The sequence below is a fragment of the Pipistrellus kuhlii genome, unplaced genomic scaffold, assembly GCF_014108245.1.
Source record: "Pipistrellus kuhlii isolate mPipKuh1 unplaced genomic scaffold, mPipKuh1.p scaffold_m20_p_18, whole genome shotgun sequence".
Taxonomy (NCBI): Eukaryota; Metazoa; Chordata; class Mammalia; order Chiroptera; family Vespertilionidae; genus Pipistrellus; species Pipistrellus kuhlii.
Window position 1 is genome coordinate 1,266,806 of NW_023425493.1, and position 27,573 is coordinate 1,294,378.

Genomic DNA, 27,573 nt, shown 5'->3' on the forward strand with positions numbered 1-27,573 from the left:
AGCCCACAACCTGGGCATGTGCCCTTGACCAGAATCAACCTGGGACCATTCAGTCTGCAGGCCGATGCTCTATCCACTGACCCAAATTGACTAGGGCAAAATGTGTAACATTTTAATCTTTGCGATACAAAGTTTGCTAAAACACACATACATTTTGCTACTTCTTAAACAGAGAAAACAGATGACATTGACCCGTTCCTTGGTGTCTCCAAGCCCTCTCAAGCACTGACTACATTTTGTACCTGCACAGTGAGCCCAGGATCTGAGGTAAACTGCGTCCACGGCCATGCTTTCTGAATGCTCACATTGGTAGGTTTTTCTCTCCCACTATTACCGGCGGTCAATAGACACTTCTTGCTTCTCCCCGGGAGACAGTTTCTAGGACTCTCCCCATCATTCTTCTCACTTGATACGGAACCTGCTTTGGGTCTTGATTCGTGCAAAAATCCTGCCTAAAAGAAAAAAAACTTGTTTCTAATTTCTGACAGGAGTTGAGAAGGTTTGCCGGAGAATGAAGTGCAAGTCTTTAAGAGAACTATTTGGAGGGCTTTTATTTTGTATTTTTTTTAAATCAATCTTTATTGTTCTCTTTTTTTTTTTAATCAATCTTTATTGTTCATATTATTACAAAAGTTCCTCATTTTTCCTCCCCTCCACCAGGTTCCCACCCCACCCTCTGCCCTTTCCCCACCCCCCATTGTCCTCATCCATAGGTGCACAGTTTATGTTCAGTCTTTTCCCCGCACCCACCACTCCCCTTTTCCCTGAGAATTGTCAGTCTACTCCCCTCCCGTATCTCTGATTCTATTATAATCAACAGTTAATATTGTTCATCAGGTTTTTTAATTTCCTTGTTTTTTTTTAATTAATAAACTTTTATATTTTTAAGAATAAATTTTAAAATCTAATAATTTTAAACCTTGTTTTTTCTGCCCTGGGAACTAAGAAGCAAACTTGTTTACATGTAAACTTGCCCTTGGGCTATCAAAAGGCGTAGCCATTAAATGTAAATGAACACATTGTTTAAAGATAGCTGCTGGCTGGAATTGGATTACCTGTTCTGGGTGGGAAGGTCTTGTCCTCCCCTTTCTCCATTAAAATTAATGTGTTAGCTTTAAAACCTCTTTTTGGCAAGAGACCTTAAACTTTCAGAACTTTAAATTTTTCAGGTAGCAAATCAATTTCTTAGCATTTTCTCAAATCAATAATACCTCCACATTCCCAAGGATACGCTTCAAACAAAAGACACATCCAAATAGATCAACCAACCTCATCCAGACCCCACACAAGGCACTCACAGATCAACACCCCAGTGCTACAACAACTCAACACATCCAGATCTAAGCCTTCATCACTTGATTCAGCAGACCCTCAAGTTCCCCCCAAAGTTTCCAGCCATGTCTGAGAGGCAGCCCTGGGGCATGGGTAGGCGAGGAGCCAGCTGTTCCTGGCCCGGCTGCTCTGAGCCTGGCCGCTGCTGCTCCGGGCCCAGCTGCTTCGGGTCTGACTGTCCAGGCCTGGCTGCTCCGGGCCTGTCTGCTTGGAGGGATTTTAAATTAACTTCAACTTGGCTGTGTTTCCCCAAATCAAAGTTTCCGGATGAGGGGCTCTAGAGGATGAGACTTTAGTGTATAAACAACTGAGATGCTGGGGAGAGGGGCAAAGTGATCCCTTCCACCCCCATCAGCATTATCCTATTCACTTTAAGGAAATTGTAGCTAATTTTCTGAATTAATTAGATTGCACAATCAAAGGCAAACAGCATAATGCAAACAACTTGTTATGGAAATTAAAGATTGCAGGGCCTAGATGAAATTTGAAGATGAATTTTGTATGAAGAAATAAAAGTTTTTTTAGGAAAGAAACCAAGACGGTGACAAAGGTAAACATCTGAACTCCCACAACAAGTTCAAAACTACAACTGAAAGACAAAACGGACATCATCCAGAACCACAGAAAGACTGGCTGAGTGGAAATTCTACAACTAGAGGGAAAGAGAAAAGCACAGAGACTCAGAGGAGGTGTGGAAGGCAGAGTTACAGAGGCGTGTGAGCAAAGAGGGCTAGCAACTGAGTATGTGGCTGGCTTTTTCAAACTGCAGGGAGACACAAGCTCCTGACTGCTTTGAACTCCAATTCCAGGTGAGACTCTGAGAACCCAGACTCGTATGGGGAGAAACTGGACTGTCTGGCATTGGGCGGAACTTAAGGGCAGTTTTCTCTCAGAGGTGCTTGCAGTGATTACTGAGGGACACTGAGACTCAGGGGTCTCTTAGGGCAGGGCTGACAGGAAAACATTGCTGTTTGTCCCGCCCTGAGACTCCGCCCCACCCAATCTGTGTGCAGAGGCTTTTGCATATGAATGGCCTGGTCCTTTTAAATCTAAACTTACCTATCAAACTGCAGCTGAGTCAGAGACCCAGAACATCCAAAAGAAGGCCCAAGGCCCCACAGCAGCTTGCATTGCTTCACAGCTGGGCCTCATCTGGGCACCTCCAAAACCCCAAACAAGAGGAATCTGCAGATCTCTCTGTAGCTCCTGTGGGGTGGACTCAGGCAGAGGCTAAATTAGCACCTTCTTGGAGATCCAAGAGCCAGTGTACCCAGGGGTCAGAGTAGGACCATTCAGATTGGTCCTACAACTTCTTAGATCCATAAGGGACACACTAAGGGGGCAGACTCACTGAGCACCAAAGCCCCACTGAAGCATGTCTTGCCTCATAAGGGTTTCTCCAGCACAAAAGTTCTCCCATTGTGGAAACAGCTATTCCTCACAGCTAATTGGCCTGGAGGTCAATTCCTCCCAGTGATACCAACAACAATCAAGGCTTAACTATATACAACAAGACTGTGCACACAGCCTACAAAGGGGTGCACCAAAAGTGTCCACCTCAGGTAACTGGGGAGGCTGAGCCACTGGGCCCTATAAGACACCTCGCACACAAAGCCACTCTATCAACTCAGGGAAGCAGCCAAAATGCAGAGACAAAGAAAAAGGTCACAAATGATAGAAATGGAGGAAAACAAACTATGGGGTATAGAGTTCAAAACCACAGTTATAAGGTTTTTCAAGAATTTTCTAGAAAAGGTTGATAAATTTAGTGAGACCTTCAAGGATATGAAAAAGGACCAACTAGATATTAAACATACCCTGACTGAAATAAAAATAATATACAGAGATCCAACAGCAGACTAGAGCAGTGGTTCTCAACTTTTCTAATGCCATGACCCTTTAATACAGTTCCTCATGTTGTGGTGACCCTCAACCATAAAATTATTTTTGTTGCTACTTCATAACTGTAATTTTGCTACTGTTAATGAATCGTAATGTAACTATCTTTTTTTTCTGGTGGTCTTAGGCTCTACAGCATTTACTCTCAACCTGTGGGTCGCCAAAGACCATCTGAACAATAGATTTAAAATAAATATATAAATAAAATAATTTTGTTAGAGTAATTTATTACAAGGGAAATCACCTACAATATCATTTAAATACTGTCCCATTCACCACAGACAACGCTTCCCAGAAAACAAATTTAAGACAGACTCCAGACTTGATAAATATCGAAAGGGTATATTGCTGGCCTGCCTCTGCCTGTTTTCCTTTGGACCATCAGCAGGCTTAGTAAAAACAAGACATTTCCTAACATAAGCATTATCGTCGCAGAGAAGACTGGAAATCCTGAGTGATGCGAGCAGTGTCCCTTGGTTATGACAGGAAGGCTGCATATGTAATCTTTGAAGCGAATAAACATCTTCAATTTCTAGTATTATATCATCCAATTCCAGGAAAACATTATCATAATATGCAATAGATGAGAAAGTAAATAGCAGTCAGAACTATCGGCAGGCCATGAGAAAGGGTAGGTTTTTCTCTCTTCTGAGTTGGGCTACTCTCGCTTAGTGGGAGAAGCTGGTAGAAGGTGGTTCTGGGCACAGCCCTCAGTGCCTGTGTGACTTAGGGCAAGTTACGAAATTTATTTCACTGAACCTCTGTCCTTCTGACCATCAATGAGTGGCAGCAATCCTTTCTTCCCAAATGAGACAACGTACATTTACGTACCACCCTGTATTTCCTCTATTGGGAAATGCAGGGCTACCCCCTCAGTGTGCTGTTCTCACGGCCAACCCCAGCTCCCCTCTTTGTTTTACTGCCTAGGGGCCCCCAGCCACCAACCTGAAGCCAGTTCTTCCTCTCCTTCCTCCCACTGGCTCTGACCCTCCCCTCCCCCAGGTCATGTCTGACTTGGGAGATCACCTCATCTATACCTATTTCAGAGTCTGCACCTCACCCACAGTCGTGAAGGCTCAATAACATAACATTTTGTCAAAGTAAGGAACTGTAGTTTTTATCTCTGGATACCTATGGAACTGGAGTGAAGTAACAAAGAAATAGCTCAATAAGTCCCAGTTTGCTCTCTCCCTGTCCCTGCTTGTGCTCCAATTGTTGACAATGCCTGCAAGACTGGCCCCTTGTGGGTATTTCTGGTGGGCCCCTCTGGGTATGTCCCATGATCCTACCACCACTGCGTAACAGGGAGCTCCTAGGGGACACTGTGTCCCCTTTTACAGGGGAGGGCCCTCAAGCACAGGGCATTCAAGTCTCTTGCCGGAGGTTAAACAACAGTGAGTGAACAGGATCCACCTCAGATCCAGCTGATGCTAGAACACATCTAACACCATCCTGTTCCCTCCTCACTTAGTCTGAGGTCACCCCTGGCACCCCACATGAGATCATGTATTCTGTTCTCAACACTGCTGGTGCTTTGGGCTGGTGCTGTTGGTCCCTTTTCCAGAGTTGGTCGGAGTTCTCTCTGTCCTTTGTGCATTAAACTCTATCAGAGGTGCGGCAGAGCTCCTTGTGTCTCGATGTTCTGTACAAAGTTTCATGAAATGGTCTTTATAGACTAGGGCTTAAGTTCATCAGGTATGGTCCTGGTAAGGGTTGGCTGTCTGTTCTGTTTGATGAATGCTTGTGTTGCTCTGGATATTAAATATTTTGAACAGCACCTCTGCTCCCAGAGCTATGTCTCCACAGGAATCCACAGATGCCTGCTTATGGGAATCTGAGCCTGAAGTGTAACCTGAGTGATGGACACCACGATTCAAACACAAATGCCTGTCCCCTTCAAAGACCAAGATGGGTTTGGATGAATGGTCAGTATCAGACTGATTTAGGAGTTTTCCTCCCAGAAGTTGCAGACCAAACATGTCAAAATCAAAGGCTATCACAGGCCAAATAAACAAGGTTTAAGTTTCTGTGGGCTGCAAAAAAAACCCAAAAGCTTCAATTTCCATAGAAACGTAGGTTTATTTTGATAGAGACATGCTGAATACAAAGGGCTGAAATAAATGAGTAATCATTAACATAAAATAATAGAACATTTTAATTAAAATATTTTTTATTGAACATTAATGTACCAGGCACTGAGTAACTGCACAAATTAATAAGTGTAACACAAATACACCTAATTTCTTGTTCTCCAAAAGCGAAATATTTCCTGCTGCGCACACCAAACAAGTCAGTACAGGTTCTTGGGCTGTCGGAGATCTGTTCCTACGGCTCGATGAGACGCGATTTGATTTTCGCTGTCAGAACCCACCTACATAAGCACCCACGTCACTCTGTGTATGGAGCACATACAGAGCAGTACTGAAATGAAACTGTAAAAAAAAATTTTTTTTTTTAAAAAGATAATTCCTCGTGATAAATAACAAAAAACATAAAGTACATATGTATATACATCGAAATAATGGAACTTTTTTACATATTAGTGGCCTGGTGCACAGAATTTGTACACATTAAAAGGAATTAATTATAGGAAATATTTTAATATTGCTATTTGCCTTTTCTCTATAATAGAAGGGTCAGAGATGAAAAAAAGTTAGTAAGATCTATATGAAAATCTTTCTCCTGTTTGGGGGGGGGCATGGTATCCAAAGTTAAATCCCTGCCCATCCATGCACACCTCGAAATCGCGAGACCCAGACCCAGCCGGCCTCACCCCTGTCAAGCCCCGCTGGGCGGGGGAGGTGCAGCCTCAGATCCTTTGGCCTTGTGCTGGGCAGTGGGGTGCAGCCTCAGGTCCCCCGGCTGGGGGTGAAGGGTGCAGCCTGAGGCCCCCTGGCCCTGCACCAGGGCGGGGGTTTGGGGGCACACCTTGAGGTCTCCCGTCAAGCCCCGCCAGGTAAGGGGGGGCATCCCTCACTGATCGCTGGTTACAGGAACCTCGCCTCCACTGTGGGCACAGCTATCTTGTGATGGTGTGAGGGTTATTTTGCATATTCTCTTTATCACATAGGATGAGAGATGGCTAACCCAAGGATTGCCTATACACGACTAACAATGGGACAATTGGCTGCTAAAATATTCGCTGCTAGTATTAGTAGAGAAATGGTGCGCCTGTGTGTAAGGCAGGTAAGGGAAATGAATGCAAAACAATTATAGTAATCAGTCATTAATGAACATTGTACTTTGCTATAATTATGTATAACAGAATATTGTAAAAATTAAGTTACAACATTTTTATTAAAATGTTTCTAACATACCGTTTTATTGGCTGGGCCACAAAAATATTTGTTGTGGGCTGCATGTGACTCGAGGGCCGCAAGTTTGACATGTTTGTTGTAGACTTTCAAGCAGACAGACATCTGCTGATCTATGTCACTGCCAGGTATGGCCAGACACAGCTGAACATGAATGGGACACACATTACTTAACCTCTGCACATCGGTTATTAAGAATGAACCCTCAGAAAGAAAGCAGACACCCCCAAAACGCTCACAGTAAATGATACATTTCTCTTTTTCTTCTTTTGATTTTAATGTAGGCTGATGACATAAGTCCAAAACATAATTCTAGGAAAGAATCTTACAAGGGGACAAAATAATGTATTTCAAGTGCATAGCTTTCTGACAGTTTGGCTTTTAAGAGTATGGGAATTACAAATAGATTTCATCTTGCATGCCAATGCTGATGAGATGCCAACCATAACCTGAAGAATCGGGTTTGAGCAAGAAATACTATAGGCTCAGCATAGGAAGTTGGCCCAGGGCTTGGATGGGACAGTAGTAAGAGTAGTCTCATGAATTTGCCGACTCTGTATCCATCTGATAAGTTTTCTGACAATATTGAGCTTGCTGGTAAGTAATGACTTGTGAAGATTGCAGTGTACATTCTCTGAGAAGTAAATATTCTACATTGTATATTCAGAGTAAACGCATAACCACAGCTGTCAGCTACAGTCAGTAGGTTTGGCATGCTTTATGAATATTAAGAGATGTTAATTTTATGGAAGCCCTCTCCACCTGCTCAAGGAAGATCGTGGCAGCATCTGAGGCAGGATCAGAGTCTTCCTTGGGGAAACTTCCGGGTGCACTCTAAGACAGGGAGGAGGAGGAGTTCCCAGGACTTCCTATAAAGGGTAGGAGGGCTACCTCAAATTTGGAGGCAACTTGTTCCTATTTGGGTGTCCCTCCAACCCATTTACCAAGTGACACAACAAGCTGTTACTGTTGCAGGAGGCCCAGAACAAGAGAAGGCTTTGAAATAGGCCCAGTGCTGCGCTCCACCCTCGGCCATCTGATCCAACAGATCCCGCGGTGCTTGATGTGTCTCTGGCTGAAGGCGATGCTGCTACCGTGTTTCCCCGAAAATAAGACCTAGCGCATGGAAAGATAAGACGTCCCCTGAAAATAAGACCTAGCGCAACTTTGGGAGAAAAAATTAATATAAGACACTGTCTTATTTTCGGGGAAACAGGGTAGGAGCCGGTGGCAGCCTTGCAGGTGAATGGCGGCTCAGATCCTTAGGATTTTAGAGCAAAGCCCTGCCACTCACTCTCTAGGATTAACTACTCCTCATTTGAGAAAGAGCTCTTGGCCCTCAGTAGAGACTGAACACTGAACCAGGGGCCACCAAGATACCATGAGACCCGAGCTGCCTAGCAGGACTCATGAGGTACACTGCACTCCAAAAGCACTATTTGCGTTTTCTAACTCACACAGACAAGAATCTAGGGAATGGTCCCAAAGGATGTGGAATAATGGTAGAGGGAACATAAAGTTGGACCTGGCTTTTGGACTCTGGAACTTATACCACTCTCTTCTTCTTAGTCCTTCAGGTTGCAGATTGTGGGATTTCTCACATATTAATAAATATAATAAAAAAAAATATATCTCCTATTGTCTCCCCCCCACCCCGCCCCCTCTTGGGAGAACCCTAATACAGCCAAGTTTTGTAACATCTCTCTGTCTTAAGTTCCCCATTTTAGAAAATTGGAATTAATGTATTTCCTATCCTGAGTTGTAAAGATTTAAAAAAGTTGATTCATGAGTTTGCTATGGTCAAATCAGTGCCTTACCCATTTTCATATCCTTAATACCTAGTCAGGCTTCTGGCAGAATGCAGATTGTCATAAATATGTTAAATGACCATCACTTTTTCAAAATACTCCAGAGGTATATAACTATTATTATGTTATTCAACAAGTATTTATGGGTACCTACTATGCCTAGGCATTGTGCTAGGGCCTGGGCACACATTTAAAAAAAAAAAAAAATATATATATATATATATATTTTTTTTTAAATATATTTTATTGATTTTTCACAGAGAGGAAGAGAGAGGGATAGAGAGTTAGAAACATCAATGAGAGAATCATCGACCAGCTGCCTCTTGCACACCCCCTACTGGGGATGTGCCCGAAACCAAGGTACATGCCCTTGACGGGAATCCAACCCGAGACCTTTCAGTCCGAAGGCCGGCGCTCTATCCACTGAGCCAAACCGCTGCCGGCAAAAATAAATATTTTCATTAAAAGGAAAATGATTCACTGACACATATTATGTCAAACTATTTTTTCCTCACAGAACTATTCTTACTTAAACAATAATTCATTCCATGAAAACTTTCTTTTATTGAAATGAATAAAAAATATCAATATACTTTAAAAATTATCTTTATTGTTGAAAGTATTACAGATGTCCCCTTTGAACCTAAGATCAAAACAAATATTAAATAGAAGATAGGAACTTAAGTAAGGATACTTGAGTTTTATTCCACAGTGGAGATGTTTCCAGATTTAGAACAAAGGCATACACTTAACTTTGTTTCAAATAGGCTGATGATTCTGACTTCCTCTATAGTAAGGATAGTGAATATAATCTAGAGCCATTTCCAGAGTAATCGTAACATGATTAGATTTTGCATTTCCTCATATGTGTGTTGGCTGGTGTGGTTTGAAATAATTAGATTACAGGGTGGTCCAATTACTTGGTGTAAACAGTCATGCACACACCCTAATGCTTAATTACTGTGAGTAAATCAATCCCACCCAAATTCACTGGCTGTAAGAGGCCAGATTATGCTGATCTCTGAATTCATGCATGGGGCCTCTAATATATATATGTATATATGACATACACACACACACTGAGTGGCCAGATTACTTTCACAGTGTAAGGAATTCAAGGTGCTCACTCATACCCATGATTAAAACTTTAGCAGTTAAAACAACTGCTGACATTCTCTGAGAGATGAGTTTTTCTTCTGAGTAGAACCTGCAGTTCTACCCTGATTTAAGCTTTACAGTCATTTCTCTCTCACAATTTTTAAAAATGTAATACTTTCAACAATAATTTAAATTAAAAAAAAAAACCTCAGAATGGAAAACACAAAAAAACCTTTTTGCTGACCATAAAATACTTTTCTTTTTACTCTCGACTAACTACTGTGCTGTACACCTGAAACTAACACAAAATAATATTGAATGTAAACTAATTGACAAAATTTTAAAAACTGAAAAAAATCTTAGCTCTTTAGTAAGAATTAGTAATACATTACATCTGGGCCTTGTCTAGAGAAATTTACCATTCAAGTTAAAGAAATCTTAGAACATTATGGCTAGTTACAAAAAATATTCTTTTCAATGGAAAACACCTATCATATTTTTATTGCTGGGTTTTAACATAAGTTCCTAGCTAGGGAAGGGGAGGAAGCCTGTCTGTCCGCGGCCACAGGCCGCCGCTCGGTCCGAACCGCCCGGGGCCCAAGGACAGGTCGGGCGGGAAAAGCGCACCGCTCGGCGCCCGTGTCCCGGCGGCCGCGGAGTCGGAGGCTGCGGAGCGGAAGGGACTGGGCTCATTAAGTTAACCCAGGACGCGCCCCCGCTGGGCCCGCGGACCGCGGCTCGGGCAGAGCCAAGGGCGGGGACTCCTCCGATTCAAATTTCGAGCGGGTCGCCCGCGCGAGGATCAGCAGGTGCCTGGGCCCGGCGGCGGGCATTTCCGCCTTACCTGCCCGCAGGGCCGGAAGTCACCTAGCGGAGGCGCGGCCCCGCCCGGTGGCCGGCGTTTCAACCGCGCGGAAAGCCTGCAAGTGTGCGCCCACGTGTAGTCACGCGTCTCCACGCTCCGGGCCGCGGGCGCCCTGCCTTCAGAATGCTCTGGGCCCGGGAAACCGGGCCATAGCTGGCGGGGGGCGGGGGGGGCGCGCGAGAGAAGGAGGGGGAGGACTTTGCGAAGCCTGGGCGCTCCACGTACCCCATTGCCCTGGGTACGCGCGGGAGGGAGCGCGGGAGGGAGCGCGGGAGGGAGCGCGGGAGGGAGCGCGGGAGGGAGCACGGGAGGTCGCGCATGCGTCGACTGTTCTTCAGGCGCGTGGAGAGTCGCGCATGTGCAGAACCCAGACGGGAAAGTGGAGCAAAGGGGTGACTGGCAGGTTGAGGGCGCTTCAGCGGCTGAGGAGCCGCGGCGGCCCGGAGGCGCGTGCGCAGAGCGCCCGAAGGGGCGGGGCTCCTCCACGCGGGCGGCCTCGTGCGCCCCCTGTCGCGAGCCGGGGGACGGAAGGCGCGGAGGGGCGGGGAGGAGGGGGCGGCGTGGAGGGCGGGCGGGGGGAGGGGAGCCGGAGCGAGGGAGGGCTTATCGACCCGGCGATTTTGGTTAAAATATTCAAAATGGCGGACGGAGGAGCAGCGAGTCAAGATGAGAGTTCAGCCGCGGCGGCAGCAGCAGCAGGTAATCATTACGGCATTTTACATATTCATATTCATACTCGAGCCGGGCTCCCGCGGCCCCCCCGCGACTTAGCATAATTTATTAGTACTCAAGATTATTATAATTAACGGCGGGGCGCTGGGGGGCCGGAGAGCGCCGAGCCCCCGCCGGGCGCCGAGCGGAGGGGGAGAGGCTCTCAGCGGCCGGGCGGAGGGGGACCCGGGGCACCGGGGCTGCGGCCCGGCCCGCCGGACCCGGCCCGGCCTCCGCCTCCTCGCCGCCTCGAGCCCGAGCGGGTCCGCGGCGGGGCCGGGGCCGAGCAGGACAATGAAGACGCTTTACATATTCATAGCGGCGGGCGGCCCGGCGGGCGGGCGGGCGGGCGGGCGGGCGGGCGGGGGGGCGTGGAGGCCGGGCGGCGGCGGCACAATGCCGGGAGGCGGCGTGCCCGGGCGGACCCGGCGGCCGGACCCGAGCACGCGTGCCCCCGGGAGCGGCGCGGCGGGGCGGGGCGGCGGGGGGCGTCCGCGGGGCGCGCCGCCGCCGCTCGGAACCCGGTCTGGCCGGGGTCACGGCCCCGCGCCTCGCTGCGCCCGCTCGTTCCCCGGGGTGGGGGGGCGGCCCGCCTCGAGCAGTCCCGCGCCCGGGGTTCCGCCCCGTGCCCTCGGGCGACCCTCGAGAAGCCCCCCTCGGAGGGCAAGTCCTCGCGCCGGCGGCCGGCAGCCCCGCGGGTCCCGGGCGGGCGCTGTCCCGGAGGGGCCGGGGGGGAGGCGCCGGCGCGGTGTGGCCCCGCGCCCCTCCCTGACCCTCCCGGAGTCTGGCCACGCGCCCCCGGGGCCCCGGAAGGCGGCGGTGAGGCCGGCCGGTTAGGGGGCCCCCAGCCTAACAAGTTGCTACCATCCCGGTCCTTCCCCCACCCCCCCTCCGTGGGGAGTGGGGAGGCGGGATCCCCGCCGTGGGCTGGGTCCTCGCCGCTCGCCGCTGCGCGGATCCTCTCTCATTTGAATAATGTCTAATTCGGGGAGGTTTATATTATTGAAATGGCCGCCTGGCTTTCCCCGCCTCTCATGTTTAGTAATTCAGACCTTTAATAACAGCCACTCACAGCCCAACGCCGTGTTTATATTTTACATTCGCCCCATGTGCTTTTGTGGTTCGATATGATTCTTTTTTTTTTTTTTTTTTTCCTTGGCAATCCACAGGGCTCTGAGATCAAACCCAGGCTGTGCCGGGAAAGGAAGGGGGAGCGAGGCCTGGCTCCTCCTGCAGTTGCCTAGGCCTCATGCTCTCTGCAGTCTGATTTATTTACTAATAACCGAAATGACTCCCCTCACCCAGTCTTCACGCACCCCCTACTCCGCGGGCACAGAGGACCCTCCCGAGGCCTCACCAGCCTTCCCACAGCCCCGAGCTGAGCATTAACTCTGTCTTGTTTTGTTTTCTCTTAAAAAGACTTTTATAGTGTGCAGTAATATTGGGCCTAAGTGGGGGAGGGGTGCGGGAGGGGGGGACTGACCTATTTTCAGAGGCTAAATAAAGCCTTTTTGGGATTCACTTTGTTTTGGTGGAGCCCCTTGCCCTCTGGCTCCAACCCCCAAATTAAATACTTGCTAGCTTTGTCAAGGTGGGTCTGCAGGACTTTTGAAACCAGTCTTTTTTTCCCCTTCTTCTTCTAGTTGGGGAATAGCTAAGTATTTTATAAGTCCTAATTTACAGCACTTTCAGAACTTCTCAGGGCTGCGCTCCCTTTTCAACCTCTTTATTGGGATTTAAAATAGGGCTGATAGTAATTTTGCCGTCACTGTCACAGACTTGCTTATTTTAATTGGAGCACTCGAAAACAGAAATGGGGTTCTGATTTCTTTGAGTGTTTGTGTCACGATTAAATGAGTAAAATGGAGGAATGAACACTCATTGTGTCCGCCCTGATCTCTGAACTTAATCACCCTCCCAGCACACCCGCCCCCTCTTCTTAAAATTGTCAGAATTGATTTTGTTCTATGTAGATTTAGGACAGTTGGTCGGTGAAGGGTAATATTAATTTCTACTAGGTAAAAGAAACAGTAATTTTGAATTTTCATCTTTCCCTTGATGAAGTTCCCCCCATTTTATTTTGTATAGTCGTGTGTTTTTAAAATCATGGTGTTGCTTCTCTCTCTCTTTTTTTTTTCTCCCCCAAGGCTGGGAGAGGAAAGTATCAGAAGGGTTGTTCAACACTGATGTGTTAAACCTCTGAAATTATGTTAAGGCCCTGTAGGGTCAGTTGCTAGCTACAAATTTGGTGAGACTTTGATTTTAAGTTTAATTTGTAACAAAAATCTAGGTTTAATGGGCAAGCCAATTTCAAATAACCAGTTCTTACCATTTTTCTTCTTTAACCTCCAATAGGCAGGTCCCAAATGCAGCAAGGGGAAAAAAATCTGTAGCTTCCACAAGACTGCTCAGGTGAATGACTGTTTCAGAGCTCTGAAGCTTGAGGTCAGGTGGACAAAAAGCAGGAATATGATTTCGTGCCTTAAGTAGCATATGTTTTGCACAGGACTCTTAAGATATGGTCAAACTGATGATGTCATTGGACAGAGGACAAGGTGCAGTTAATTTGATTTATTGTCCTGGGGTGAAGTGTAGCAGTGAAACCCTCTCATAGGGAAACCATTTATCTCGGGACAATTTCCTTTATAGCTGCAATTTAACCACCACTGAGGCTGTAGGTATTTTATCCAAGAGGAGAAAGTGGACATTGCATTTTACAAACAAAATTTCACTGTTATAATTTCTGTAATTCAGAAAAGGATGACTATTATGAACTGGCCTTTTATATTCTGGTTGGCTTTCCATGCTATTGTAAAAATTCATTTCCTCAAATTCTCACGTGGAGACTATAGGCCTTAAATAAGTGTCATCTTGGAAGTGATCCAGCTGCATGCTTATTTTAGCTGGCTTCTTCCTGACCCCCCACACTCTAAGCTGTTTCTTGATTTAATCAGAGCACAGTCCAGCTAAAGGAGAGACCGTGTGTGTTCCTTGTATCTATTTCCACGAATAAAGTGACATTAAAGAGAATGAGGGCTAGTTGTTCTTTTAGGTTGAAATTATAGTGTTTGAAATAAAGTAGACTAACAGGAAAGCCTGTGCTTTGCAAATAGTTTTTAAAAATACGATTCATAACTCTTTTTGGTTTTGTTAGTCTGGACAAGTTTGTGGATTTTATTTTGACTTATTAGTGATTTTTAAAATTTATAAAATTTCACTTATAATTTTTGTCATCTGAGTAGATTTTCCTGTTAGACATCTTTTTTTTTTTTTACAACTAGTTTATCTTAGTGAGGATTAAAATGCTCTGGGAGTGTGGTAGTATTGCTTTATTCCTAACTCTGACTTGTGAGCCACGCTTGTTGGATGGAGTATTTTATGTTACTTTTGAGCCTGCAGAAGTTGTACCAGCCTGTCTGCTTTTGCGTCTGTCAGGTGGCTTCACACAAGTTTTCAGAAAACCCATTGTCACTTCCATCTTACCTTGCCCCACCTATTAATTACAATGGTGCTTTTGAATTTAGGTCCTGAAAATTCATGTCACAGCTGACCAAATGCTTTTAATTTTTAAAAGGACCAGTCTGCTTGTAAGTTATTTTTGTACAAGTAATTTTTAACCTCTTCCCAAACTAATTTCTGATTTCTTTCATTTTGTCATAAAAAATCCCAGTAGTCAGGGGAAATACAAACGACTACTGCTATTCAGGTTTAAATGGTATGGTATTGTGCTGTATTTTTAATTTACTGATTTCTGAATTGATAGGTATAATGCAACAGAAATGAAATGTCTCACTGCTGCCTGGGTTGAAGTCATTGTTAAACTGTTTCCACCTGGTCAGTGGATTCAGAAATAAGTGGAGGGCTCAGAATGTTAAATTAAATTGCTCTTATCAAGCCATCAAATGTGTTTAAAGGAGCCTTTAATATCTTAAGCAGGTGGTTCTATAATCCCAGAACTGAACATTTAAATGCTATCTTTCATAAGTGTTTTCCACTCAAAATGAAATATTTAAAGTTTCTTAAATCTGTATTACTGGGTCTTGAATTTAGTTGAATTTTTTCAATTGGTCACTCTCCTTCATGAATACCTATTTCCTTTGTTGCAGAAAGACTCTAATATGATGTGGTGAATACTGTCTTATTGTTACCAGTTATTTTTGTTTTGTATTTACTATAATATTGAAAACCCACAGCCCCAGTCTTCACATACTCACCTTCTTTTGGCCATTATTAAAATTAATATTAATTTGCTTTTATACAACATTATTGGTTTAGTTACACAGTTTTTGTAATTCATAAAGACTGAAACCTCAATTTGAGCAGGGATGTGTTTTCCTAATGGAAGTGATTGCATTTAGAACTATTCAAATAATTACTGTTTACAGAACAGAACAAGTCACAGACAAAACATGCCCCTTTTCGGTCACCCCTGTTCTTGTTGCTGTTGCCTCTTTAATGTTAAATGCCTGAACAAACATGCTTATTATGTATTTCTCTGGGGAAATTTAATATTGGGCAGGAGGTGCCTATGGATCTGCTAGTTCCACATCTGCCTTCCTCGAGTTTCTGCATCCCTCCTGGATGAAGTCTTTCTTCCTCTTCCTTTTAAGGACATTCTTTGGGCCAGAATTCTCCCTTATTATCTTTTTGTGTTGCTTAAATAAGATAAATATCTTTCAGAGTGGAATCAAGGTTGAACGAGGTAATAATTATGGTTCACAGAATAGCATTTCCTTCTCCATCTTCTTTTACTGGGTGTTTTTGCACATTATTGACATTTTGTGAATAAGGATAATTGGATAATTTCGTAGATTTATATTTCTTCTTAGGAACAAATCGGTTTTATGTTGTACTGACATCTTTCTGACTGTGTCTAAGCTGGCAGTGAGCCCTTATAAACTCTTTCAGCAGTTAGAGCAATGGGACCAAAAATAGCACAAGCGGAGCCAGGGCCTGACTTACCGGTCCATTTACGGGATGTTTCAAGTTGGAAATGAGAATTGTCTTGAGCTTCAGAACCTCTGATTGAAGAAGCTCTTTATGTACCATGTGCGTAGTTTATAGAGCTGTGTGTTTTAACTACAGGAAGTTAGCTTATTGAGTATTGGTATGGCATCTTGTTTGTACTCAGTGACTGATATAGCTTCTTTGTTTTTTCTTTTTAATTTATTTTTTTCCAGTTAAACAAATACTCAGGTTTTCAGTGTTGCCTAGATTTTGCTGACAGGACTAGTAAAGAGCAAAAGAAGAATCAGTAAGCCTCTTGGTTTATCAGATTATTTTTTAAGTACTGTCCAGGAACCTGGGTATTCATCCAGAAAAGGAGCCATAAATTAATTTTTAAAAAAAGACATTCTGAAAAGCACAGAACTAAGCTCAATATGAGTATTGGTTGTAGTGGCTTTATGCAGCCTCCAGTATTGAGTACAGTTTGAAATGTGATTTATTTCCTCATCTGCTGTGTCACTTTATTGGTTTTTATGTTGGAACTGTAACAATAATGTATACATAAAATTAGTAAAATAGTAAAAATTATGGTTGGTCTTATTTTTATTTTGCCAGTGGGCATTCACTTTGCAATCAAAGATAATAAACATTATGCTGTGTGTGTTAGCTCAGTTGTGTATGGCAGGTGGTCACCTTAAGTAAAGGGGTTATACTGACTGGCTTTATAACCTACTAAGTGAATATACTTTTTAGAAAAAAGAGACTTGGCTGTTTTCTTGTCTTAGTCACTTATTTTAATGGTCTGTTTAATGGGGTTGGGGAGTAGAAGCTTCCCCCCCCCCTTTGCTGATTCATACTGCAGCAAACAAGTATATTATAATCAATCTTTTAAAAATAGTTATTTAAACAGTTCTTTGCTTACACACAGTGTCTGTTACATACTTGCTCTTGTGCTGGTTATCTTTGGGAACAGCAAGGGACTGTAAGGCTCTGCTGAGGGACAGTTGGTGTGTTTACTTAGCAGGGAAGATTGAAAGCCAGTATTTGTAATTACATATTAAAATATGTAACAGATAATAAGGATCAGAGTAGAGATCAGGGTGTGTCTGCGTTTGTAGAAACAACACATCCTAGAACCTTATAGCTGGAAGGTAATGGAGGTGCACTACTCGTAAGCCATGACTGCTACCGTGTTTCCCCGAAAATAAGACATCCTCCGAAAATAAGACCTACTTACAGGTTTCCTTCTGAGTGAAATATAAGGCATACCCCAAAAATAAGGCTCCCCCTAGGCTAAACATGAGAGATTTGGTCCACTGATTCTGAAAGAAATGGAGTCACAAGAAATTCACCAGGAAATTCAGGAATTGGATTGTTATGATGATGTTCCAGAAGATGATGACATGATTGTCATTAAATAAATGAGTAAATTCTTGATACTGTAGGATTCACAGTTTGTCTGGTTTGTGTTGACAACTACCGTACTACCGTACTGTATACAGGTAATAAATTTCCTTTATTTTCATTTAACAATAAATGTGTGCCGTATTCTTCTTCATGGGAAAATAAGACATCCCCTGAAAATAAGACCTAGTGCATCTTTGGGAGCAAAAATTAATATAAGACACTGTCTTATTTTCGGGGAAACAGGATAGTAATGCTGAGAGCTTCTCACAGGGGTCCGTGGCATGCCCACAGTCTCTCAACAAATGAGTCAGAACACAAGACTTCTGGCTGTCCAGTCTCCTCCTCTCCCTCTCCTTCCACCACATTGCTGCTAGTCAGACTTTCAGAAGGAGGTGAGATTTTTAAGCTGAGCTCAAAAGGGCAAAAACATTAGAGGGAGGAGAAGATGGGAGGTTGTGGTCTAGATTGTGCTGTGAAGGTGAAGAAAGAGGTCTTTGTTCTGTGTGCAGAGAGGCTGGGGAGGTTTTTAAAGTAAGGAATCTTGTGGTAAAAGATGTTTTAGGTTTGATATGGTAGTGTGCAAGAGAGTTTGAAATAGGAGGGGAGAGATTGGACCCATGGAAACCAGTATATAAAAATTGAGTTGTGTTGCCTGACTGGCGTAGCTCAGTGGTTGAGCGTCCACTACGACCAGGAGGTCACAGTTCCTGTTGGAGCACATGCCTGGATTGCAGACTCGATCCCCAGTGTAGGGTGTGCAGGAGACAGCTGATCACTGATTCTCTCTCATCATTGGTGTTTCTATCTCTCCCTCTCCCTTCCTCTCTGAAATCAATAAAAATTTCAAAAAAATTAGGTGTGTTGTTTGTAGACTAATTGCTTTAAGTTCTGTTAGGGATACAGACGTAGTAAGACAATTACCTGACCTCAAGAGGCTTTCGATCTGATATGATGTAATGAAATAGATCATCAGGGATGAAGATGATGAGGATGCTGTCCATTTACATCGCTGATAAGAACCTGTAGGAGAAATTTTTGCTGGGTCTTATAGGAGGAACTAGTTTATTTCTGAGCAGTGGTTTTTTCTCAGTTTTCTGGACACTGTGTGCTTGACTTAGTTTTCTTTCCAAGTCATATTACAGTGTTCAGGCCAAATCATTAACCTGAAAGATTACATAGGCAATTGTGGTATGCATTTTTCTTAGCCTCATTCCCCATCCCATTTTGTTTGGTATTTCTTTTATTGCTTCCACTTTAAACTCTTGTTATTTTGTGTTTTATGTGAGCTACTTTATATCCTTTCTGGAGCAAGGCAGGTATAAAATTATCATAACTGTGACATAATGATAATGTTGGTGTTTTTATAGTACCTTAAAATTTATAGCAACACTCTCCTTTTTATTACTTCTGTCAGTCCTTTCAGGCAAGTATTATTATACCCATTTTGTAGTTGAGTAAAATAAAGCCCAGATTAAGTGACCTTCCTAAGGTCACATGCTTAGTAAGCACTGAGTGTGCTTGGGGAATAGCCAACACTTGCAGGTTAGTGATGACCTAGGCCAGTGGTCGGCAAACTCATTAGTTAAGAGAACCAAACATCAACAATACAATGATTGAAATTTCTTTTGAGAGACAGATTTTTAAAACTTAAACTTCTTCTAACTCCACTTCTTCAAAATAGACTTGCCCAGGCTGTGGTATTTTGTGGAAGAACCACACTCAAGGAGCCAAAGAGCCCCATGTGGCTCGCGAGCTGCAGTTTGCCGACCATGGGCCTAGTCTGTGTTCTGGAGACTGGTGGAAACCAGGCTGTGACTGTGAGGGGGCCTCCCATGCTGGGTGCTGGTGAAGGCGTTTGGATTTCATTTGCTAGGCAGTAGAGAGTCATTGAATTTTTTTGTTCTTGAGCTATGATCAAAGCCCTTTATTTAGAGTGTTTAGCAGCTAATTAGAGTCAAAGGGGAAACGAGGTTTTGAGTTTAGCTGAACAGAATTAGGGAAGTGGAAGATGGAGCCATTTGGGGAATAGGCAGTGAGCTCAGTGATAGACATGTCATTTCAGACATGATTGGGTGGGTCCTATTAGATTATACATTCACTGTGTGAGCAACATAGAAATGTGAGAATTGAGGTTTGTGCTCAAGCCACTGTGTGTGGACGGAGCATTGAGTCTGAGCACTAAATTCTAGATGTCTCATTTGGCCTTGGCACTGACTTCTGTGGTTCTCTCAGCAGTGAGGTGGTGATAATACCAGTGTCAGAGGATGCTGTGGGAGTGACAGATGCAGAGTAAAAGCATTTTAAAGTCCTGTGTAGTTTTGCTTACATGGGCACAAGAGTTAGATGTGCTCTGGAGAGAGGAGCTTTGGCTGGCCAGTGATTTGGGGCGTCTGACAGCAGGGTGTCCATTTCCAGGTGTGGCCACACCTTGGGAGAGGGAGCTACTCCCCTACGTCCTGAAATGCTACAGCGGAGCTGCTACATTGTAGCCAGCACAAACTGATCTTTGATCTCAGGCCCTTCTGCTGAATGCCCCACTCCCGAGTCTGCCTATGCATCCTTACCTTTTACTACTTCCTTGAAGAGCATGACCGAACAATTCCACCAGGAAGTCCCCTTACAGGCCCATCACAAACACAGAGTTTCTTTGATCAGGTTTTAATTTTTTTAAAAATCTTAAAACTGTGTTCAACAGCTGCCCTGGGAGGGTGGCGGTGTTTTATTCTGCTGCTGGCTATTCTGCTGCTGGCTTGGGCTCCTCTCTCTTCCTCTCCCCCTCCAGTCCCATCCAGGTTTGAGACACAGGACATGAAACAAACCATGGGTTCTGGTCAGGCTGGTGTGTGGGGTGCTCTGTGAGAAGCTCACATGGTCCTTCCCTTGGAAAGTTGTGTGTGTGGTGTGTGTGCAGAGGGCTCGGGAGCTGAGGACCTGGGTTCTAGACCAGCGGTCACCACTGGTGGTCTGTGAGGTCCGAAAGGTTGGCGACTGCTGGTTAGCTTTGTGACTTTGGGACAAGTTTACTTCACGCTGATTTTTCTTTTTCTTTTTCATTTGCATTTGTAAATAAGAGAGTCCAAACTCTTAAAAGTCCTCAGAATTGTTTTTTAAATGAATTTGAAGCTGAAGCTTCCTGTATGAAAGTTAAGCATGCAGCTGTTGCGATGGAAAGTGGGTGCAGGGCCAGGGGAAAGTGACTCTGCTACCTTGTCCCTGATCCTTAGGACTCTGTGCTGCACTGCATGAAACAGCCTGTCATCATGAGGGACCCATCTGTCCATTGTTCTTGCTCCACAAATAGCTCATCCAAACCTGTGCTCGTGTGCTACTTTCTCTGAATTTAGCAAATTCAGCACTTCATTATACTCAGTCTTATTTTTCCTCTAATTTAGTTTATATAAGTAATTCTTATATAAGAAACACTTTGCTGGAGACAGAGTAGATATTTAGTAAACAATGCTGATTGATTAAACTAGGGGTTCTTAACCTTTGCTGGGATTAGAATCACCCATGGAACTTTTTTTTAAAATTGAGTTTTGGAGAGAGGAAGGGATGGAGGGAGGGAGAGCGAGCGAGGTGTCAATTTGTTCCACTTATTTATGCATTTATTGGTAGATTCTTATATGTGCTATGACTGGGGATCGAATCCAAAACTTGGCATATCGGGACAACTCTAACCAACTGAGCTACTTAGCCAGGACACCCATACAACTTTTTCAACATGCAAAGGACCAGGCCTTCCCGCTTGAGTTTCTCCTACAGTAGAGGACACCTATAGTTTAAAAAGCTTTGCAAGTTGTTCGATAACATTGAATGAGCATTTGTTGCATTTTTTTAATATATATTTTTTATTAAATTATTATTTTTGTATATATACCATTGCTCCCTCCCCCCCCGTACATACGTTTGTTGCATTTTAAGATTATTGCTTAGACTCTCTTGAATGGTTCTCAGTGCGCAAAAATGGCTCTATAGTTGAAGGAAACAGAACCGGAACCTTGGCTCCTTATTGTGTTTATAACTCTGTCTATCTTTCTGTGCTGAACAAAATCATTTAACTTTTCTACTCAGAGGGTTCTCATTGATAAGTTGGGGATTATTTTCATCATTTTTTCTTTTTAAACTGTGCAATTCTTCAAAAACATCTCTTGGGTGAAGACCAGTAAAGAGCAGATTCCTTGAGAAGTTTGGCTTTCATCTGATACCATTTATTTATTTATTTATTTATTTACTTATTTTTTAATAAGTTTTTATTGTTCATATTATTACATATGTTCCTTCCCCCTCCCACCCCACCATTGCTCTCCTCCACCAGGTTCCCACCCCACCCTCTGCCCTTTCCCCATTCCCCATTGTCCTCATCCATAGGTGCACAGTTTATGTTCAGTCTCTTCCCACATCCCCCTCTCCCCTTTTCCCCAAGAATCGTCAGTTCACTCCCCTTCCATACATCTGATTCTATTATATTCAACAGTTAATATTGTTCATCAAATTTCTTTAATTTCCTTGGTTTTTAGATTCACTTATTGATAGTTATGTATTTGTTGTTCATAATTTTTATCTTTATTTACTTTCTCTTCTGAAAGAACCCCGTTCAGCAATTTATATAATTCTGGTTTGGTATTGATGAACTCCTTTAGCTTTTTTTTTTTTTTTAGTGAAGCTCTTTATCTGACCTTCGATTCTGAGTGATAGCTTTGCTGGATAGATTATCTTTGGCTGTAGGTTCTTACTATTCATCACCTTGAATATTTCTTGCCATTCCCCTCTGGCCTGCATGGATTCTGTTGAGAAGTCAGCTGACAATCGTATAGGTGCTCCTTTATAGGTAACTACCTTCTTTGCTCTTGCTGCTTTTAATATTCTCTCTTTGTCTTTTGCTCTTGGAATTTTAATTATGATGTGTCTTGGTGTGGTCCTCTTTGGATTCCTTTTGGTTGGAGTTCTGTGCGCTTCCTGGACTTGTAAGTCTAATTCTTTCACCAGGTAGGGGAAGTTTTCTGTCACTATTTCTTTCAGTATGTTTTCGATATCTTGCTCTCTCTCATCTTCTGGGACCCCCATAATTCTGATGTTGGTTTGCTTGAAGTTGTCCCAGAGGTTTCTTACATTATCTTCAATTTTCTGGATTCTCTTGCCTTCTAGCTTCTGTGGAGGAGTGTCTTCTGGTTCTTTATGTTCCAAATCTTTGACTTGATTCTTGCGATCTTCCATTCTGTTTTTAGGACTCTGTATAATATTTTTTATTTCAGACAATGTATTCTTTATTTCTTGTTGATCCCTTATCATTTCTTGTTGACTCCTTATTAATTCTAGTTGATCTCTTTTCATATCCTCATAGGTCTTATCGATCTTTTCTAGGAAATTCTTGAAAAACCTTATAAGCGTAGATTTGAACTCTATATCCAGTCGCTTTTTGTCCTCCATTTCTTTCGTTTGTGATCTATTTTGTTGTCGCATTTCGCAGCTACAGATGGGGTGGGATTTCAGGGTGGAGCCTACAGCCTTGGCTTCCATCAGCCCCGCCCTATGCAGCTCCTGCGTCTCAGGGTCCTTCAGTACTCGCTGCAAGCACCTCTGAGAGAAAGGTGCCCTCGATTTTCACCTGCTGCCAAACAGTCTATGCTCTCCCCAATGAGCCCGGTATTGGGGTTCAGTTCAGTTGGAAGTGGAGTTGGAGGTGGCGTTCAGAGCAGACTGGAGCCCCAGTCTCTTTCCGGCCAGGGCAATCCTGCTGCACAGCCGACCGTCCCTTCTCTGCGTGCAATGTGCGCTCTGCCGGGACCTCCTTTCGCCGCTTCCCCGGGGTTCCGCCTTACAGCCCAGCTCCCTATGGATGAGCCTGGGTCCCCGGGGTCTGGCCTAGAACTGGGGTTCAGAGCAGTCAGAACTGGGGCCCAACACAGTCGGAGTTTTTATCTCCTTCCCGCTAGGGAACGCCAGCCAGGCACTCGGCTTCCCTCCTCTCCGGCTCCGTCCTCTCCGCGCGCCGCGTCTCCGTCCCTTGGGCTTTTACAGCTCCTCTGTGCTTCCTTCTGGTTTTCTCCTTGCTTCTTGTTGTAGAATTTCCAGTCAGTCGACTTTCCTGTAGTTCTGGGTAATGTCCATTTTATATTTTATTGAAATTGTTGTGTGTGGCTCCGGCTAGGTGTTTACCTGGGCGCAGCCATCTTGGATCCATCTGATACCATTTTAACGGACATATTAAGAACTAGTAGCTCGCTGAAACTGGTTTGGCTCAGTGGTAGAGCGTCGGTCTGCAGACTGAAAGGTCCCGGGTTTGATTCCGGTCAAGGGCATGTACCTTGGTTGCGGGCACATCCCTGGTGGGGGGTGTGCAAGAGGCAGCTGGTCGATGTTTCTCTGTCATCAACGTTTCTAGCTCTCTATCCCTTCTCCCTTCCTCTCTGTAAAAAATCTATAAAATATATTAAAAACAAAACAAAACTAGTAGCTCTGTGCACGAATCCGTGCACCAGTAGCTCACCAGAAGCTCTCCGCCTGTTGCCCCTCCCTCCTGTAGCTCTCCCTTTCCCCTCCCCCCTCCCCCTCATAGCTTGCTGCCCTGCCCCTTCCTGTAGCTCTCCGCCCCACCCTCCTGTTGATCCCTGATCCAGTCTTTACCAGGTTGGTCATTATGCCTCAGGGTATAATGGATAATTAGCATATTCTCTTATTATCCTATCGCATAAACGAGTAATATGCAAATTAATCATCACCTTGCTATGCCCACAAGCTGTGCCCACAAAGCCAATCAGGAGTAAATAAGCCCAACCAAGATGGCTATGGCCATAGAGAGCAGGAGAGAGCCTTGGTTTTCCTAGGCTATGGAGGAAGCCAAGCTTTCTGCTTGCCCTTGCGGGCCTAGGCCTCCACTCAAGGCTACAAAGTTTCAATTATAGAAGATACATAAGTCCCAACAGAAATGGCTGCCGCCAGGGAGCAAGCAGAAGGCTTGGCTCTGCTCTAGGTTACTTCTACTTGTAGAAGATATTATAAATAAACCCCAGATGGTGGGCCTCTGCTTGGGTTGCCAGGGGGGTGGCTGGCCTGTAAACTACCACAGGCCCCTTGCCCAGGTTTCCCCAACCCCAAGGGAATCCCCATCCTGATCCGGAACACCCTACAGGGCAAACCAGCTGGCCTCCAACCATGCACCAGGCCTCAGTCCTATCTAATAAAAGAGTAATATGCAGATTGATCATGCCCACACAAAAGATGGCTGCCCCCATGTGGTCAATGATCCTGCCCCATGTAGACACAAGATGGCCACCACAAGACAGCCAGCAGGGGAGGGCAGTTGGGAGGGACAAGGCCTGCAAGGGAGGGCAGTTTGGGATGATTAAGCCTGCAGGGAGGGCAGTTAGGGATTACCAGGCTGGCAGAGGAGTGAAGTTGGAGGTGACCAGGCCTACAGTGAAGGGAGACCCAGACCTGCAGGGGAGAGCAGTTGGGGGGGGGGACCAGGTCTACAGGGGAGAGCAGTTAGGGGTGACCAGGCCTGCAGGGGAGGGCAGTTAGGGGTAACCAGGCCTGCAGGGAAGGGCAGTTAGGAGCAAACAGGCTGGCAGGGGAGCAGTTAGGCATCAATCAGGCTACCAGGTAGAAGCTGTTAGGGAGAATCAAGAAGGCAGGCAGTTGAGCGGTTGGGAGCCAGCAGTCCTGGATTGTGAGAGGGATGTCCAACTGCCAGTTTAGGCCCAATCCCCTAAAATTTTGTCCACCGGGCCTCTAGTATAGGATATAAAGCACACTAGGCTTGATCCTATCTTGGCAACAGAGCTGACTCTCTGGAAAGGTGTTATTTAGATTTTAAACTGGAGACATCTTATTAGAATGTGAAAGAACAAGGACAGTAAGCTTATCAGAAACTGTAGTCGTTCTCAATGGGAGCATGAACTAGTTTGCAATTAACCATCCAGACTGGTCCTTCCAAATTCACAGGAGGTTTGGGAAGGACTCTGCAGGAAGTGGTGTGTACAGAAATGTGAAGGATGCTGCAAGTCAATTGCCCATGGCTGCCAGTAGGGAGTGGGGCTGAAAGTGTTCTTGGCAAGGTATAATACATACATAATTTTGGAAACTAGTGAAAACAGCACTTTCAAGGAACTGAAGCTTGGCTTGGCTGGTCCTGGAAGAGCCGGATTTAGCTGAAGAGTTGATGATTTTCAAGACCGTGTCCTTTTAGTGGCCAAATACACAGGCAAATTTTGGAGGAGATTCCACACCTTCCCACCAATGTATTTCTAATGAGAATAAACAACACTTGCTAAGTCTTTGTCCACTTACCGTACTAAACGCTTTATAGCATTTTCATACTAATCCTCACAATGACCTTTTGAAGTGTGTACAGCTGTCACCCTCACCTTCCACGGGAGAAAACTGCCCTGTAAAGAGGCTGAGTGCACACCCACATCCGACCTGTTTTGGTCGTGGAACCTCTAACTGCTACTTCAAGTCAGTTGAATGATCAGGTATTTAGCAGCAGCTGTTTCTGAGTTTGTCCTTAGTGCTCTTACATGGTTCCCAGGTTCAGACCATGCGGTCCAGAATAGTTATGCGCTCCTTTCTGTCTGCAGCTTGGAGAGAGGGACACTGGCTTACAGATCTGACGCTAGCCTAGCTTTCTGCCATCTCCAGGCATTGATTACAAACGTATTTTGAAGCTGTTTGTATGCAGATTGCTGATCATGGTAACCTTAAATCGTGAGTCTTTTGGATTTCTCTGAAGAATTGTATTTTAAACTGAAGCTATTTGCAGATGTTAACATCCAGATCATTTTCATTTGGGGCATCTTATTTTTTCGTGACCCAGTTGGCTAGGTAGAAAATTAGGCCTTTCATGTGCTTACATATTATTTTAATTAACATGTTTAAAATATTTTAATGTTTCTCAAATGAGTTGTGACTTAAAATTGGTATACAGACAGATACCATGGCTTTGTTTCCGTGCCTTCCCCTTTCCAAGCTGTTATTAGGTGAGGGTGTAGCTTACAGTTGAGGCCACATGACAGTTGATTCTGTTCTGATAAGAAGTCATTCATAGTACTGGTGCGCCCAGCCCTAACAGCCTGTTTAATCCCGCCCCAAATCATCTTAAGTTGCTAGAAGATCGGTGCCTATTTCTTTACCTTGCATCCTTCCTTAAGCAGTCAGCAAGAATGCTGTTCTGGTGGACGTAATGTAGGTACACTTGAGTGCCAATCACTGTTAGTTAGGGGGAACTGGTGAAAAGTCACATGTTGGGGGAGATATAATAAACTTCACCCTAGCTGAGAAGATGAACGAACCATTTCAAGTATTGCTGGAAGAAGTGGTGTGATTTCAGGGGAACAGACTAGTGTCGAAGCCATTCCAGCTCCTGCTGCTGCAACCACCTCTTCACCATGTAACTGCAGTGCCGTGAGGAGCAGTGTGCTGCTGGCTCCGTTTCCCAGCCCTTTCCGGGAGCCCAATCCTGCGTGTGCAAACACACACCTATGGTGCACTGCGCACACGTCCATGTCACACATCTCTGAACGTGCACACAATTTAGAGGGATTCATAGTGTACAGCCTGTTCAATAACTTGCTCCCAACCCCCTTTGTGTGTTTGGCTCCTAATTCCTTAGAGTTTACCCAAGTAAGTAAATAATCCTTTTTATTTGCTGGGTATAATCCTGGGTAATTTTAAAGCTGGCTTTCTAAAAATTCTTGGACCTTTATTTAGTTGAATAACAACAGGCATAAATAACAGACGGTAAAGTACTTGTGGAATTAGGGTGGCCATAGCTGATCACCGGTGATTCTCAGTTTCATCAGAGAGGCCAGTGAGGGCAGCAGGGGGGCATTGTCACCTTGTCTTGTCCTGTAAGACTGGAATATATCGACATGTCTGCAGGTTTCAGTTCTTCAAAAACTAGCCTAACCTGCCTTTTTTTTTTTTTTTTTTTTTTTTTTTTTTTTTTTTTTACAAAAAGTCTTCCCCAACCTTCCACGCCTTACCTCACCCTTTATAATGGTTGCACAGTATTTTATTGTATTGATGGGCCAACCTAATTACTTAATTTCTTTTGATACATGTTAGATTTTTTTATCCATCAACATTTGAATTTTGTGTATATGGCCAGGTTGCCCTTGAGAGAGGTATCATTCTATATTTTTTATCTATGGTACAGAATTTATCTGTGATATTTAATAGTATTGGTTTTCAT

General features: G+C 44.4%; 1 protein-coding gene across 2 annotated transcripts in view; it reads left to right on the top strand.

Annotated features, from left to right (window-relative positions):
* The first annotated feature begins 10,899 nt into the window (after positions 1-10,899).
* POU2F1 (POU class 2 homeobox 1) overlaps positions 10,900-27,573 on the top strand; it is a 122,254-nt gene continuing 105,580 nt past the window's right edge. For both annotated transcript variants that reach the window (XM_036442416.2, XM_036442419.2), the window contains exon 1: positions 10,900-11,015. In XM_036442416.2, coding sequence (XP_036298309.1) covers positions 10,955-11,015 — 61 coding nt within the window. In that variant the 5' untranslated portion in view covers positions 10,900-10,954. The remainder of the gene's footprint in view (positions 11,016-27,573) is intronic.